At 39.6% G+C, this 17731-nt stretch overlaps 3 protein-coding genes across 3 annotated transcripts; 2 read left to right on the forward strand and 1 right to left on the reverse strand.

Moving 5' to 3' along the window:
* Positions 1-65: 65 nt before the first annotated feature.
* Positions 66-1352, reverse strand: LOC144627976 (3'-5' RNA nuclease TATDN2-like). The gene has a single exon (XM_078486007.1). The coding sequence runs from the start codon at positions 1259-1261 to the stop codon at positions 221-223; it is 1041 nt and encodes a 346-aa protein (XP_078342133.1). The 5' UTR covers positions 1262-1352; the 3' UTR covers positions 66-220.
* A 60-nt stretch (positions 1353-1412) lies between these two features.
* Positions 1413-4431, forward strand: LOC144628117 (U6 snRNA-associated Sm-like protein LSm8). Its single transcript, XM_078486176.1, has 4 exons — positions 1413-1452; positions 1985-2025; positions 3190-3317; positions 4165-4431. The coding sequence occupies exons 1-4, from the start codon at positions 1422-1424 to the stop codon at positions 4253-4255; spliced, it is 291 nt and encodes a 96-aa protein (XP_078342302.1). The 5' UTR covers positions 1413-1421; the 3' UTR covers positions 4256-4431.
* Positions 4432-8925: 4494 nt separating this feature from the next.
* LOC144629282 (uncharacterized) lies at positions 8926-17543 on the forward strand. Its single transcript, XM_078487498.1, has 7 exons — positions 8926-9815; positions 10752-10920; positions 11224-11482; positions 11909-12136; positions 13071-13328; positions 15966-16166; positions 16894-17543. The coding sequence occupies exons 1-7, from the start codon at positions 8975-8977 to the stop codon at positions 17215-17217; spliced, it is 2280 nt and encodes a 759-aa protein (XP_078343624.1). The 5' UTR covers positions 8926-8974; the 3' UTR covers positions 17218-17543.
* The last annotated feature ends 188 nt before the right edge of the window (positions 17544-17731 follow it).

A 17731-nucleotide genomic window follows, 5' to 3' on the forward strand; every position in this document is an offset into this window, starting at 1 on the left:
ATTTTTAAAAAGTGGCAACTCCAAAAAAGCAAAGTCTGGCAAGCCCTGTTACCATACAATAGTAGGGCTGTAAGCTGTTATTAAAATATTGCATAAAGAAATGGTTGCAGGATTAGACTTGGCAGCCATTTCCGAACTAGATTCAAAATTATAAGACTTTTGCAAAGTTTTTAAAAATTAATTATCCAGAAGGCACTAATGTTTCAGAATTAATCTCAAGTTATATACCATACAAAGTTGCTGTGTTCTTTCTCGTTGCTTCAAGAACCTCATCTAAAGGAACTTCCTTGATTTCTGCAATTCTCTGAGCAGTAAATATTGCCATACCAGGGTTGCTCCACTTGTTACGTTTATCAGCAACTTGTGATGGAACAAAATATGGAGCATCAGTCTCCAGTAGCAGCCTGTCTAATGGCACATCAAACGCGAGTTCATGAATATTTGTGGCTTTTGCAAAAGTGACCACTGCTGTCATCCCTATAAAGAGATTTGGGAATTCCTGAAAGAATCTTGTTGCAAATGCACTTGAGCCAGTGTAACAGTGCATGTGTATTTTCCAATCTTGGGGAACACAAGTTTGGAGAATTTGCAGTGTATCAGCTTCAGCATCGCGACAGTGAACAACCAAAGGTTTCCCTAATGTCACAGCCCAATTAGCTTGTTTAGTAAACACTTCTTTTTGAGCCTCAGGGGGGGATGCAGAGTGTGACGAGTAGTCAAGTCCCACCTCCCCTAGGGCAATAGCTTTGGGATGCTCCATACACTGAATAATTTTAGCTTCTAACTCGTCATTGTAATACTTTGCGTTGTGTGGGTGACATCCAAATGTCCCCCATACACCGTCTTCCGACAGGACATCACGCCAAGTGCCAAAGGATGAAAATGCAGCTGGATCACAAAACGTTGTAATACAGCCCTCGAAATTTGGAGGGAAAGGTACTTTTGTCTGGAATTCTAAGAAACTTCCTGTGTGTCTGAGTCTTTCAAAGACGTACTCCAAATGGCAATGGGTGTCAATAAACATTGACTTGCTGTCTGGAAAGGACACCTCCACGGGCCGGTTACCAGCAGAGTTTTTTGACTGTCCAGCAGAAGTGTCAGCACTGTTGCCTGTAGCCACGTTTGGGCAATCCCTCTGAAAGTGTCCATGCCTTCCACAAGCAAAACACTTCACACGTTGCAAACTGGCATTTGATTTTTCTGGGCAATCTCTTTTCAAGTGCCCTGTCTTGCCACACTTAAAGCACTTCTTTCCATCCATTGCACGACTGATACAAGCAGTAAGTTTACGCAAACCCCCGTAATTTCATAAATTTAGCTTAAAACATGCACGATCATCAAAAACATGGGGAGGCGATTCCCTGGCCCGAGCGCGGTAGCCTAGCACGGCGTGGTTACTAAGCTGTCTTCGCATTCTAAAGATGGCGGCAACTTTGGAGTCGTATGTAAATCGTATCCTTTTACCGTAATTTCGCTTTAAAAAGGTAAAAAATTTTAAAGTTTAAATCATTCAGTATAAAGAAGTCGTCCTTGTTTTTCATTCAGCTTGTTAGTATTTGAATCGGATTGTTTTGATCCGTGTTTACCTTGTCTATTTACACGCGTTCTGTATGGTATAAGCAAGGTACAGCAGACGCTCTTTTGCTTCGCTTGGTAAAGGTAGCATGACGAGCTCAAAGAACGTCAAAGAACGTCTGCGTGGGAAACTAGTAAACGGCCAGCCTAAAATGATTTTGTAAAGGGTGTTTTGATGGCGAAGCTTCGATTTCGTTGAGCACATTGATGGTTTTTGTATGTTATTATTTTTGTCTTTTTAGTAAATTAAAGGGGACTATGATTAATTTTGATTCACAAGAGATCGCTTTCGGAGTAGGTTTGCATTTATCTGCAGCTGTAATATGATACTTCAGACGAACATGCGAGGAAATTGCCTCAAAGAATTACACTCTTGCATGTTGAGTGAAATCTTAACTCTGACATCCAGATACAGTAGCAGTCATCACTCAGGATGGCAGAATGATTGTGGTAAGCTCGTAACCACTGTGTAGATAAATTAAATTGTTACTTGTATTGTTATGCCCTCTATGACATCCCTCCTGGGATTATCCAGGAGTTTCCTGGAATGGATACAGACTGGATCTCTTGGTCTCCCATTTGGGACACCAAATCTCCCAGATACAAGGGAAAGTGCTTGAAATATGTGTTTTCACATGCTATTTCAAGGAAATTTGTTAAGATATTTGATGCATTTTGTGATTGAATTGCTGGAGCTGCTGCTCATTTTTTAACTCCATTTCTGAGGTCAAGAAGAGGTACACTGTACCTTAACACAAAATTGGTTATCTCCCAGGTTGGCATCTCGAACTTATACCTGCCAACTTTTTCTGGGTCAAGGGCGTGAGATTTTTATCCTGAAAGTGCCAGGATTTCCGAAGATGACGCGACCACGTCCGAAGATTTCCGAAGGCGGCCAAAGTATTCCGAAGACATTCCGAACGTACACCGGGTTCCACTCCAAGGACGTGTTTTGGTAAACATGACCACGTTCCCAATGCGTTTCTTGTCAAAACTCTGAGATTTCAGTGAAAATATCGCCATTTACTCATTTTACACTGAGTTTTTGTTTCTCGCATTGGTTTGAGTTTACATTTTTTTGGAAAGTGTGTCAGTAAAGGTTGTAATAACTCACATTTTTGACTAGGCGTGAGAAATTACTGTAGTTCATAAGCGTGAGTTGGTGTGAGGTTGAAGTTTCAACTCGCAGGCATGAGACTCACGCCTAAGACTTGGCAGATATAATCTCTGTTATACGGTCAGGGTGTTCTGGGCTGAAGAAAGTAAAAGTTTATACTTCCAACACATGCAAACATTATAAACACAATTGCATTGTGTCATGCCAAGAGAAACTGTAAATACCCTTATTAAGAGTTGAAAGTGCAGATGTTGGGAATGATAAAATGAAAGTAGTTGGTTTTAGTGTAGTTAGCAGGTTTGAAAAGTGTAGAAACTGATTACACTAAAAGAATTAAAAATATTTTACAATAACTATGAAATTTCTTTATGTACTTATTGTTTACTGAAGTCTCATTAATTTTGGGTAATTAAGGTTTGCTGCTTATTGGGATACATTTAGTATAAAATTATCAGTTGTTGTCACAGATCCTAAAATTGTTTATTGTCTTGTTTCAGGGGACCCTCAAAGGCTTTGATCAAACAGTAAACTTAATTTTAGATGAGAGCCATGAAAGAGTGTTTTCTTCAGGAAGTGGAGTAGAACAAGTTATGCTGGGTCTTTACATTATCAGAGGAGACAACATGTAAGTTGTTTTGGATAATGATTGCATAAAAATGTTTATCTAGTAAGAAGTGGACTGATGTACTGCATTTCATTTGAAATCCAGAGGTCATTGTCTCTATAATCATTTTTTTTGGTGGGGGAGGTTCTATTGTACATATTATACAGTTAAAATCATGGCGCAGAGCACTTATGTTCAATTATCAGCCAATCAGATATGAGTAAAAGTTTTTGTATAATGGAATTTTTAATTGTCACTGGCCAGAGGTCACAATTCTTGGTGTTGACCGAAAAGATTGTGGCCTCTGAAGATGAAATACAAAAACTCAAGATAAACAAATTGGTACTGACTAGCCACCAGGCTTTAGGCCATCCCAATAAAATGTTTCGTTTCCCATTGCCCGACCGACCCATTTTTTTCGAAAAGTAAAAAAAAAAATCCCAGATTCACTAGTCAAAGAAGCAAGTGCTTCAATTTACAAGCACACGATCTTGTTTTATTAACAACAATTGGTATGATGTGATGTCTTTGTCCTTAATAAACATCGATACTACGTTATTTAAAGACTGCTAAAGAATAACGAACGAAAAGACCGCGTTTTCGAGTTGACTTTGTAATCAGGCTTTCTTACTTAGCAGCCCGGCCTTTTCTGGAACCCAGAACCCTTCAAGTGTTCATTCTTTTTTTTTTTTTTTGCCCGACCAACCGACCTACCATCACAAGAGACGGGGCAATGGGAAATGAAACATTTGATTGGGATGGCCTTATAGAAAAAAAAAAGTCCCCTGCAAATTGGACAGATCATGTCTTATTCCTGTATAACCTGCTTGTTTGCTGTTTCCAAATTTTATTCTTAATTAATTTTCAGAGCTGTAATAGGAGAAATAGATGAAGAAGCAGATGCAAGCTTGGATTTGAGCAGCATTCGTGCTGACCCATTAAATGCTGTGGTCTACTAACAGTGCAAGATGCAACTGTGGATGTTATGTTTTTATTTCAACTTCCAGTGAAAGGAACTTTTCATTTCCAACGAAAGAAGAATCAGCAGTTAGACTGAATACTGCAGTGAGAAGTGTATAAAGGTTTACCCACCTGTTTTGTTGCATTTTGTACAAAATAATCAAGTTGCTGGAATTCTCAATCAGGTTAATGAATCAGCTATGACCAAGCCTGCAAAACAATAATAGTTATTGCTTTTTACATTATTGCGGTTTTCGGTGAAATGCGAACTCTGAAATTCAATCCTCAACCAACGGCTTACATTTTTGCTGCCGTCAATCATCTTAGCAGACCTCTTGGGAAACAGAAGTTCACTACAATCAGGTCAAAAGGTCACGTCTGTCAGCTATGATTGGTAGATTTCGATCCATTTTGTTTGCTTTTGTTTTTCATCGTTCGTTGGCTGTCGCCATAACACTGATTGACGGCAGCGAAAAACACAGTCGTTAGTTGAATTTCAGAGTTCGCATTTCACCGAAAATCGCAATAACATTTGACAACTTCTCGTTATCTTTCATGTTGTTTTTTCCAAAATTGTTAGCCAATCACAGACTGAGTTAGTCTTCCACATAAAATTGGAGAAGTTTTCCATCTGACCAAAGTTGTCTATCATCCAAATGGCAACACTATGCTACTTATCATTTTTTAGTTACCTGTGTCTTTATGTAAAGGTTTTAGACATGACTTGTATGTAATGTTGCATTCATCTATTCATTCGTGTTACAAGACTATGAGCAGCCCTTCTTTTTCCTTAGTTTGTTGAGTGTGAAGCGAGGAAAAAGAAGTTTAAAAACAGGTGGTGCAATGTACTTGTATCTCCCAGTTTTCACATAGCCATATTCTACACTCGCTTCTTTTTAACCGTTTTTTTTTCTCAATCTTGCATGGCACACTAAAGGAAAAGAGAGACTGCTTGTAATCTGTGTTGTTAATGACAAGCGTTTAAATGCATTTACATGTTGATGTACATGTAATATAACAAATTCCAAACACTGAATCTAGGTCTCTACTTGTACATTTTCCCACTGTTTTGTAATCGTTAAATTTTTAATTGTAATTAGGTTATTATAGTTATGGAAAATGGCAATTCTGTAAACAGGATGTCATCATTCGATTTTCAAATGCCATTTCCTCATAATATCAATTAATAATCAAACACAACTTTGGCAGCACATTTACTTATTTGAAACTTTTATAAAATTCCTTTTCTGTGAGAAACTGTTTTGTCAATGATGACTACATTGAAGTGATTAAACATTTTTTTCTTGTGGAATTCTGCGTTGTGACAATAGCTCATTTATTAATTTACCAGAGAAGTCTGCACCGTTAGAATGGCACAAATGTATCACAATAAAAATACAATGGAACAGCAATTTCCCCATTTCCTGGCTAGACGGAGAAGTGACAAGCCGGCCTTGAACACAAACCAAACCAAACAACCAAGCAACCCAAACCAAACACTCATGAATTTTTTTTTATTTCGGGCTACAGGCATGGAGGACGAATAATGTTCTTGCCTCCCAGCCGTTCTGAACGATTCATCTCCACAGGCGTTTCGGAAATCAAACTAGCAATTAATTTGAACCACTGACCCAAGACATGTCTTAACTATAAATTCTGCTCGTTTGCCGCCGGGCAGGCTACAGGCAACCTACGTTGTTTCCCAAACACCACAGGGATTATATAATTAAATCCTTTTCTCTCCGTAAACACGTTCTTGCTTCGTAACAAGCAGATACAATGTACCGATATAACAGGGTGATCTTACCCTCTAAAATCTTTTGTTTTCTTTTGTTTGTGGTGATATAGGCGCCGACTGTTTGTTTAGTTTTCAACAAATAATGATTAAAGCATGTCGCAGAAAGCTTGTATTCGATTCAAGTACCCAGATGTCGACTGCAGTTGTGCTAGTTAATTAAATCATTAAATCTGAACCATACCAGGAATTGCGTCAATAGTTAACGCGCAAATACAAATTTAAACAATGTTGTGATATCCATTCCACTTTAACTAGACATTTCTGTTGTCATATGGCTACATCATTGAAGAAATTAATACATTGTCAATAATTATTGTTTAATAATAATCAAGGCCTGTTACCGAACTCTTTTAGGCAAACTAGGAGCCAAGTAAAGTTTTTGTTACATAATTACAGTTTTTACTCTGAAAATATCAATCCAACCTTTTGCGTTCGCCATTTGCGTCTCTCTCTGACTACCGAACGGATCAGTCTTGCCGTCTATTTTCATTACTCCGATCGATTATTTCACCGGTCCAGTCAGGTCTGCAAAACATTCCACAGATCACGACAATTTGTTGCTGTGGTCTTGCTAAATGTATTGTTTTGAAATCAGCCTAGAAACCCGCCGTATATATTTATTTATAAGGTACAAGCATTGACTTGTCTGAGACTTGACTCGTTGACTCGTCAAAGAAAAACCTGTCATGCAAATCCGTGCACATGTTAGTACAGTACGTATTGCATGCCTAGAATTTTTGCTGAAAAATCAAACCGCGCGCGCGTGGTTCTTCTCCAAAGAATATAAAACACACTGACCATCTTCAGATTGGACGATGGAAAGTTCGCAATACTGCTAGATATCGCACAGAGCGAAGCGTTTTCTGTCCAGCAAATTAAAGAGCCTGGTTTCGCAACAAGCGCATTTGACGAGCTCGAAGCGCGTGAAACTCGCTGCTCGCCTCACTCTTTCACCTACAATTCTAATGGTCTGTCCTTGGAGTCTGCCGCTGCAGACAACCAGTGTGTTAACTTGTCATTAATAGCAACTTAAGACCATACATTTTTTTGGAGCTCGTTCCGTCGTGGAACTAATACTCGACTCCCAGCTGTTCTAGACGATTCATCTCCACATGTTATACGGAAATCAAACTAGCAATTAATTTGAACCGCTGAACCTAGCGTAGTATGAGATCCGTGTTACTGCAAACACCATCTTTATTTCTTAACCTAACAGTGATCGACATCTAAACTCTCCTTACATCATCAGTACACGGCCAAGCAGACAGGTGGTGAGAATAAGAAAATCATCAACTTGGCAATAGCTTCTTGATGTCCCAACACATATCAGTTCTCAGAATTGACAAAAGTTTTAGCAATGAATTAGGAACTCGAACTACGAGTTTTGGAATGAAAGAGTTATAATAAACACTTCAATTGGATGTTTCTCTTGTCACCTGGCTGTAATTTAGCGTGTGGATACAGCCGCCTCTCATCGCTCCCGGCCGACTTGGCGCGCGGCTGTATTCGTAGGCTAGCTGTAATTACGTGCATTCTCGTTGGCCCTGTTTGACACAAGGACAGGTTGTTGAAAGTAACTACTAAGTAAACTGTATGTGCTCTATTGTTTGGCCTAAAATATACAACTATATATTGCAGGAGAATCAGTTATCATCTATCATTTGGGATCACTTGTAACCTTTACATATTTCACGCGTGAACCTAAACACCGCTGTTTATTTAACTATGAAATGTTGTTTTTGATTCAAATTAAAACGGCATCCAAGTGTCTTATCAGACTAAATCCCGGGGCAATTTACCATGCTGATAAGTTATCAGGTACGTTAGACATGTGTTAGACATGTTTCTTAAGAGAATTTAGTCATTCTGTGATAAATACATTGCCTGCTCAAGAGTGCCCTAAAATCACGTATATTTAAAGGCATTTTTTGAAACATTTTTTAATGCTACATGCCCAAAATATTAGCTAGTGTTGTTTTAACTTCAGCTGCTGTGTAAAATTAGTTTAATTTTTTGATGGTTATGTGCAAAAACAAACTTGAACTTGAACTTGATTTACGTATTTGTTCCAACCGAATATCTTCCCGGGGGTACTCTCCGAAAACTTTGGTGGGGGTGTGCGGTGCGCTTCCTAAAACCCTTACTCGACTTACTCTACTTCAGACCAAAGTTTGTGATTTTCCCTACTCTGTGTTTCAGTGCACACCCATCTCCAGGAACTGCTTCGGTTTGCGTAAAGTTTAGTGAGACTCTCACTAAACTTTTACTGCAAATTTTCGACGTTTTTAAATCGCACTTCTCAAGAGACGAATAATACCGATGACAAAAGTACACAATCGATCGCACAATCAAAGAGTTCGCAAACAGGCCTCGCCCTTTTTCAAACCAAAACGGCTCAAAAAACCTCACCCTTTGGTGCCAGCTTATATAAGGGTGTACCCCTCCCTTGAGATTCTCTTTTTTTCACAGACTGTTGAAATGGAGTAGAGGCTGACATGATATGACATCGATATATCTGCATGGTGTGATATAACAGTTGTTTGCTCATCGTCTCGTTGAATATCTTTGTGTCATCACCTACGGATTACCAATAATTACCTTCTCTATTAATAAAATGAACAGCTATGATATTGCAACCTTTCTACCAACACTGGAATCAGAAAAAGACTTTTGAATTTCGTTTTGTCTGATATTGTGAAAACCCTTAAAGTTTATTAACGAATAATGGATCATTTAAAGCTTCAATAATCTGTTTCGGCGATTAATTAAGACCATTTTTGACCCAATCTAACCTTCTAATCAGAACCAATGAAAACTATTTGAGAAAGATCGTACTCAGTGTCACTATTTTCATTAAAGTTTATCACGCACTGGCGCAGCTGGCTCGTTTGATAACACCGCTCGCTCGTTGGTAAAAAAAATGCCTTCTAAAAGAGAGAAAAGACTGCCCTCTAGTTCTTCTACATTGAAGTTTGTGGACAATAAGAAGGAAAAAGCTTGGTCCAAGCGCTGTTTTATGCGCTCATTTATTGCTCTGGGGTTATCATTAGCGGCCATTGCCGCAATTGTTGTGGTAATTGTGGTTTGGTTCCCAACAAGTTCACGTTCGGAGAAACCCGCAGAAAACAACCACGAAAGACAATGTTCCTTCTCCGATGAAGCAAGGCGCATTGGTTTGGAGCAGTTTCTAAAGAAGCTTCAATCTGAGTTCTATACATATCACCCATACCTGATCGCGACAAAACCTGGCGTAACTACGTTAGAAGTTCGTAAGATCTATCATCCTTATGATTTCCGACCGGAAGCAATAAAAAACGCTACAGATGCCGGAGCTGTTCTTTACAACGAGCTCCAAACTACTGTATTTGCGGACGTGAACGATCGTAAGCTCAGGCTCCGAGAGAGGAAGGCTATGTATGTTGCTAAAAACATTTTAAGGGTTGCTTTCGGATGGAGCCCTTATGAAGAGAATTATTACTCTGGAGGTTGGATGCTTGGGCCAAACTTTTTCTGTTGGCAGCCAGTATGTTATTTGTTAACAAACTTAGAAATGTCCTTACCACATTTTAAGCCTGGCAGTGTGAGCGACATAAAAGTTTTGCATGTTCTTTTAAGAGAACATAATAATTCAGTTTATCAATACAAAGAGAATCTACGGCTTGCCATCAAAGTCGGGATGGTGCGTTCTGTGGAAGCTTGCAAAGTTGGAGTGCGTGAATTTGAGAAGAAATTTCTTTCAATCGCGATTTCAAACGAAACAGGTTAGTCAGGAATGATAATCTTTTACTTTTTATACACTGTTTATTATACGACCTTTATGATATTTTTTTCGGCTCGGTTATTTGACACTTTATTGCGGTAGTTTAAGATTTGCCGCCTATTCTAAAAGTAGTATTTGTCAGGTGTTGACATTTTCGGCAGTTTACATGCGATGGAAAATATAAATACTCCAAAACATCCCGAAAGGCGGGATGTGATAATTATTTTTGATGACAGGATCGAGTGAATCAAAGCTATCGTAACCGTATGACAATCCTTCTTGACTTTTCGAAAGCTTGATTTACTCAAGGGTCAATGTGAAGGGCATTTAAAAAAACACGTCTTCCTGCTCACGTGGGAGTGGGGAGGGGGGGGGGGGATGGAAAGGAGAGCTTGGGAACGAGTTTAAAGTGTCACGTCAGCTGTCTCCCCGTCCAAATCCCCCGAGGGGCGCTTGGGCGAGAAGGCAGCTGACACTTCAGACCACTGCTGAGATTTCAATAACAATGTGATTATAAACCAAGGAAAACAAAGAAATTTAAAATCTTTTAAGCATAACAAGTTTGCAGTTCTTTTCAACTGTACCACTGAAATGGAGATATGGCGTGACTGAAAACATGTCACCGATAGGTAGCAATCCTTTTGGGAAGGTTTCTCAACAACGCAGCCGATTGCAGGACTTATTGTCGTTTATCGAATTATAGATAACGTCTGATAAGCCAATCAAATTGCGGGTTTGTTGGCATTGAGCAGCTTTGCTCATTATGCAGAGTTCTTGTCCGATTGGGTTTGGAGGGAGGAACTCTGGCAACAATTGCGAAGAATGACTCATAAGAGGAACCTAATCTTTTTTTTACATCTGGTTCACAAATACACACACAAAAAAGCACCACCATCACCAACAAGAACCACAACAGTAACAGTTTCCTCTTTATTAGGAATATTAGAGACTCAGGTCGCAAAGATCCTTCTTAGCAAAGAGTTTCTTGACGAATTAACGCCGGATGTAAGGGAAGCATGGACACAGCAGACCGGACAGTCAGTGGAAGATTATCTGAAGCACTCTCTAATACAGAATCTTGGAAGACCTCTCCATAATTTGATAAGGTAAGCACTTCAATGTGCCAGGCTTAGACGACGGCTTTCAGTCTTTTTCGCACGGACACTTCAGTAGTTCAATATAACGTGGAAATCTTTGAAGAAAATACTTCCGATTAGATACTAGATAGTTCAAGTGATCTCGGGAAGACACTTGTTCTGTTTTTTTTTTTTCGAGAGCCATTGCCACTGTCGTGCTTGTTGCTTGGCAACGAGCCGAGTTTCTATTTCTTAGGCTGAATGAATGTAACAGAAAGCTAGCTTCTGCTTAATGTTACGTGTGTTTTAGTGACTACATTCAACTGTTTTCAGATTTTTAGAGACAGAGTATATGCGTCATTGTGTTCCAAACAACGCTTCAAGTGGTCTCTCCAGTCTCCCTCTTCCCCATGTGTACGTCAATGGAGTGGTGAAGAGTGATCAGCCGACAACTCAGAAGTTGCCCTCAGGACACAAGCTAAACGGGACTCAGGCATATTTGAAATTGATATCAATTTTCACAAATCTCGATTTCTCGCCCAAACAGCTCAGAGACATCGCACAGGAACGATTAGATGTCTTGATGTCGCAGGTGAGGTAACAAAACTTGAGCAGCAGTTAAAATTGGATAAATTGATCCTCGGGCTCGTTAACCGTTAGTCCATAAAATCTGCGCGGAGAAGAATAATAGCAGTGGTGGAACCAAAGATAGGGCGGGTGCTTGTGGGATGCGCCCCTTTAAAAAGAGGCAACAAACAAACAAGCTGAGGGCCACTAGTCCGCCTGTACCTAATACACCTAGTCGAAACACAGAAACAAACTGTCTATTTATTAGTTAAACGCTCGAGTTATAGATGTTAACCTTAAAGACGTAGCAACCTTACGAAAAAGATAGCGTTTTGAGAGGAGGAGTTAATAGAGAAGGGTGCATGACCTATTTCCATTGCCCAAGAAGGGTGGGGGAAAAGAGCTTTGGGTCACCTGTAATAATATCACGAAAACTTTGTTTGCCTTCTAGGTCGTATCAGTTGCAAGGTTATACACACTTGAGAAAGACAACAGCACAGCTGTCAGCGAGTTTAGAAGAGTCTTGGAATCACGTGACATGTTTTTCAATGCGCAACCGTTCCCCGCTAATGAGTCTGGAGAGGCTGCGTTTTTCCGGTGTACCACTGAACAGGCATCGCGGTTATTTTGTCCAACTAGATGGAGGGCTATGCAAACATGGATTAAAACAACGACTAAAGTAAGAGATATTATGCGGATAATAATGAAACGTTTCCATGGTTGTCATGTAGATATCAGTTTTTCCTGGGTTTTCTTCAATATGAAGAGTTTTTTCCCCTGACCATTTCCTGACATGTGGCAGCCCTGTTTTTTTTAAGGAAACTGATGCATTGCCAAGGAAGCAAAACATAGGGTTTGGGAAAATTCGAGTTGATTTCTGTAAATCTGTGGCGCAACGGAACACCTGCAATGCGGGTCAGTAAGTGTTGGGGCACAGCGAAGTTCTAGGGAAATTGACTGCTAGGCCCCCTTCTCCCTAAGCAATGTTGAGAATTGACCATTCCACACACCAAGATTAACATGAAGCACTGAAAAACCATACTTTTACATGGAGAGTAGTACAAAAAAATTATTTTGTGTGATTAAAAGCTTGATTTAACAAGTGTCCCAACTACTTTTAACCAAGATTGTGAACCCCCTGTTGTCCGATTATTTTATAAAACAAAGTATCGAAAAGTAAAACAACCGTATCATTTCAGATACTTGCTATGTCAGAACAAGAATACGTCACGTTATTTATGCACTTCAAAAGATATTGAATAGTTCTTGACCAATCACAGTCCGTGAAGTTCATTCACAAAAGAGGATATACTACTTTATGATGCTAACAGAAATACCCAGAAGTATATGCAAAAATTTTTACGTCAGATATAAGTGTTTCTCTAGTATTTCAAGTCATTTCTCTTAGACATAATTCTGGGGTTTAAGATGTCGTACCAAACTTCTTTGTGATATTTGAGATGGCTTGAAAAATTTAAATAACTTTTTTAAAGGTTTAATTTGAATCACACGCGCGGTCTTTTTTTACCCTGGGTATCCTGAGGGGTATCCTTGCCCTCCCCCTGGAAGAAAAGCCTGAAGTAACAATACCATATCTCCTACTCTCTACACAGACCATGAACCTTATCAGACCAAAGCTCTCTAAACTATTTTACGACAGCGGACCCAAGAAAACCATACCTAAATGTGCGATCACAGTTGTTCCCTGGTTTCATTCGGAGGCAGTTTTTCACAGTTACAGTGAGTCCAAGAGTGTCAGCTGCGCGGCCCCTTCTCTGCAAATGTTGCCTTTCTTTGTTGATAACTTTGGTCCAAAGTATACTGAATGGACCACCACTGCACATGAACAATTACCAGGACACCATCTTGAGGTAATCCCTATAGTATACAAAGATGCTTCTGGTTAGAATAAGTAAAAACCCACGTATAAGAACCTACCGTTAGGGCTTTCCACAAGTTGCTCGGCAACTTTTTGGCAACTTTTCATGTTTCGAGCAACTTTTTTCCCTTCGAGCAACTTTTTATCCACTCGAGCAACTTGTTGCATTTTGAGCAATTTCCAGACCGAAGATCTCCGAAGATTATCCGAATGTTGTTTAAAGGCCATACGAACGTTTCCGAAGATTTACGAAGTTTGGCGAAGATTTTCTAGAAACGTCTGAAGACGTTTCAACTTGCGGCTCATTCTGCATTAAAACATTGCAAAAAATCCTCAGCAAACATGACGTCATCATTTTACAAATTTTCCCCTTGATATGTTATTTAGATACTTCTTTTGCTGTAAAGTTGCATAAAACTGCTTAGAAATCTTTTTTTGTTTAGAAATCTAACCCTCAAAGGGAAATTAGCATATATTTAACGAAATTATCTTGATAAGAAGCAGCGTTTTGGATTTTTTGGAGCAACTTTCGAGCAACTTTTAATGTCTGAAGCAACTTTTTTGGAGTTTTGGAGCAACTTTTGAGCAACTTTTTGAGAAATTACGGGCAACTTTTTGGGAAATCTCGAGCAACTTGTGGAAAGCCCTACCTACCGTAATGATTCGATTTAGCGCCCTCCTTCCAATAAGCGCCCCCTTCCGAATAAGCGCCCCCCTTCGAATGTGTTTTTGTAAATAAGCGCCCCTATTCCAACAAGCGCCCCCATTCTAATTAGCGCCCCATTCTTATAAGCACCCCTATGAAAATACAGATGAAAATACAGAAAAGCATTGGAAGACATGATGCTAGTACTTTGAAAAGAGTAATTTATTGTGGTTATCATCTAAACTGTATTCTAGATAATAATTTAATACACCAATACATTCCATATCACATATGCCCTGTAGTAGTTCAATATCTGTGCTGATCGCTAGTGCCCCTATTAAACTAAGGACCTATTTAGGAACCTAGCTAGTAGCCTAAATTCCCTAAAATCCTACCAAATACCTATTCTATTAGAACCTATTTAGGCTAAGTTGGAAAAATCGAGGTTCTTATATGTGGGCTTTTACTGTAATTTACGCTAATTTGTGCTTTATATTCTAGCCAAGACAAGAAAACCGCGTAGCATGGCCTCCGCAAGCGACAATCATTTAGCGAAACAAAGTTTCCGCAACAATGTTTCCGGGCAATGTTAAAAATTACTGCCATATTGAACGTCCAAATTACAGCAATCTTTTTAGTTTTTCTTTGGAAGGAAATGTTCGACTTCTTTAGTTGTCATGTAGAAAATTCCTGCTGTTGAGAAAATACTCTGCAGTGTGATTGATTTTAAAGTTCAGTTATAAAGTTTTCATTGGCGACATCCGAGGCGAGTTTGGTTGTCGATGACATTTGTATTCTAGAGGGCCAAAGTAAAACAAAAATCATAATTGGTTGGACTGATATACCCTAGCCTGTTGCTAAAGCCTTGTAAAGTTTCTCAACCAGGTGTTCAGCAACTGTACAGGAACTATAGGTTTAACTTTTTACACGGAGAATATTTACTCGAGTTAAAATATTCAAACATTGCTTGCGGATGTAGTTTTAGTTAAACTTGCAAGGTCTAAATACGAACTTTTTGCGGCTAAACTTGTTATTATCTTACCTTAAATGTTCTTCTCTTCTGCTTTGGGTGAATTGGCAAAAAACAACAAATTTTATCATATCACTTTTGGATTGTTATTCGCGAGGATTTGTTTGTGAGAAAAATGCAAGTCAAGGCGTGACGCGCGTGGCACAGCAGCTGGGCTTTTGGCGGGAAAATTGGCGTGTCACCGAAAACCTCACCCCACCCTGCAAAAATATGGGAATTTGACAGTTTGAGGGAAAAAGAGACCAATTGAGTGTCTTAAAATTGTAAACATAAATATAAATAGATATGAAATCTCAGTCAGCATAACAAAAAGTCTGGTTTCAGCCCAGCAACTCGAGCTCTCAAAAAAACTGTTCAACAAGAAAACATCCACTTCTGTACTAAGTAAATTTTCGTTTAATACCTCTCTAACGTCTCTCCACTGAAAGGAAAAGGATGCACCGCCTGTGAGTCTCTATTGAGAAGCATGGGCAACGTTTATCATTTTCAACCTTTCTCGAATTTGTTTGTAAAGGTGGATTTCCACTGACGCGTAATTTTTTATGTGCGTGAAAAAAAATTAGAGACAAGAACGACTTGCGTACTCGTTTACGTACATGGTCTCTAAATTTTTTCACGCACGTAAAAAATTACGCGTCAGTGGAAATCCACCTTAATTCAAAGGAGAGAAAAAAGCTAATGCAGTTTGTCTTTTGATCTTTAGCTGTCCAGGGTATCAGGCGTAGTGGGTACCATGAAGCTTGGGCAGTTTTTTTCTCTCTTTCGGTAATTCTCTAGCCTGCGTGGCAGTCGATTTCTTTCCAAGCGCGCGGGGCGAACGAACGGTATTTCCCCATCTTTTTGCTCAGGCGCGATCGCTCGTTTTGTTCGCTCCGCTCGCTTGGAAAGGAAATACCTAGCTGGTAATTTTCGGCCGCGTCCAACATAGTTAACTGTCTCCTCTGTTTACATAGGTCCGCAGTTATATGGAGACCTTCCTAAGTAAGTGCAACGACGTAATATCCTGGTTGAGCGGGCCAAACTATTTCCCAGGATTCACAGAGGGCTGGGCAACGTACGTTGAAAATCCGGTTATGTCCGATGATACAGATATTTACGATAACAAGACTGACAAGAAAGTCCTGTTACAAAAGTATGGCATGCTTAAATATCAGGTAATGATGGTAAAATTAAGACCAGGAGCTTATAATTACGATCGAGTTACATTTCCGCAACGCTCTTCGCATAAAGGCCAAGGACACCGTTTTCCAACAACTTGTCGTGCAATAATAATGCATTGGGAGTTAAAAAGCGTTCTTGCACGTATTACTACCTGCCTGGCCTTGTTGCAAGCTGCAGAAACATGTTCGCTAATTATACACGAATTCTACTATGTGCAACATGCTGCCTCAACTTGCAACACGGGTTGTACTGCGCACAGTAATGCTTTTAAACTGCAACACAATATCGTAACGCGGCAAGTTGCAAAAGAGTATCCCGAGTATTACTTCGCTTCAGGAGAAGCGTAATGCATGACGACCCAGATAACAATTGGGCATGTGAAAATAGGCTGTCATGCCCTTCGCAGACGTGCGTCTCAAGGACAAAACTTGGCGTCCGGCGGGTCGTCACTCAATCTTTCCTCATTAGCGTTTCTTTGCAGGGTGGCTAAGGAACTACCGTGTGACTCAGTTTCGAGTAGGGTTGGGCAAAATTACTCCAGTGTTTTACATTTTTCTAAATCAAAAGCAAATAATTAGTCAACGGTGCACATTTGCAGCGACGGACATTCAAAACTATACAGTTTTATTTGAAAAGTGAAGTCTTAGGAAACTTAGCAAATAGGAATCTCTATTACTTGGAAGGGATTTGTTTAAATTAGTTTTCTGTTTTTTTTTCTAGATTTTGGCAGCATTGCGAACCTTACTGGATGTCAATATCAATTACTACAACATGTCCCGGATGGAAGCTGAACTCATCTATAACAAATACGCTTGGGGAAGTAGTGCCAGGGCTTCCAAGGATATCACGCGGTTCCAAAGCTCCCCGGGGGCTGTAACTAGTTACATGATTGGTCAAATGACATTTGTTCAGGCGAGAAGACTCATGCTAGAATCACTTGGTCCCAAGTTTTCTCTGCCTGAATTTCACTACCAAGTCCTTCGGCAGGGTGAGATTCCTCTTGAATACTTGCTCAGGTATATACGGGATTTATCTGACTTATGACTACTGGACGACAAGGAGGGATAATCTATGGCAACCCACTTAGCTGTTGCGGGATATTCCATTAACGAGACGTACATGTATTCAAGGATATTAAACTCTGCGTTTAAAATTACCGACTTGAATGGAACGAACTCTCGAACCTCCGCTAACAGAAGGACATCTCAGACGCCAAGGCAGGCCCAAAGGCTAGGACATTCTAGCGTGTTCTTGCAATCATTTTGTCTTAGAGCTTTGGCGCATGTTGAAAAAAATAAACCTCCTCGTTTGTAAACCATCTCAACCTTTCCCTATCTTAACCATCGTTGTTCTGTTCTAGTTTATTTGAGCTTTTTAACGTTTTTCTACCTTAGTAAACTGTTATTTTGAGGCAAGTCTTAGGAAGGTGCTCGTCTACGTAGACTACAACTAGTTCCTCAAGTGTCTTAGGTAATATAAATATCAATTTATTTACTTACAATATCGTAAACGCTCCCTGAAAATATAAAATTAATATTAAATGTTAGTGAGCATAATA

The sequence above is a fragment of the Oculina patagonica genome, chromosome 10, assembly GCF_052425735.1.
Source record: "Oculina patagonica isolate OP01 chromosome 10, crgOcupat, whole genome shotgun sequence".
In the NCBI taxonomy this organism is placed as follows: domain Eukaryota; kingdom Metazoa; phylum Cnidaria; class Anthozoa; order Scleractinia; family Oculinidae; genus Oculina; species Oculina patagonica.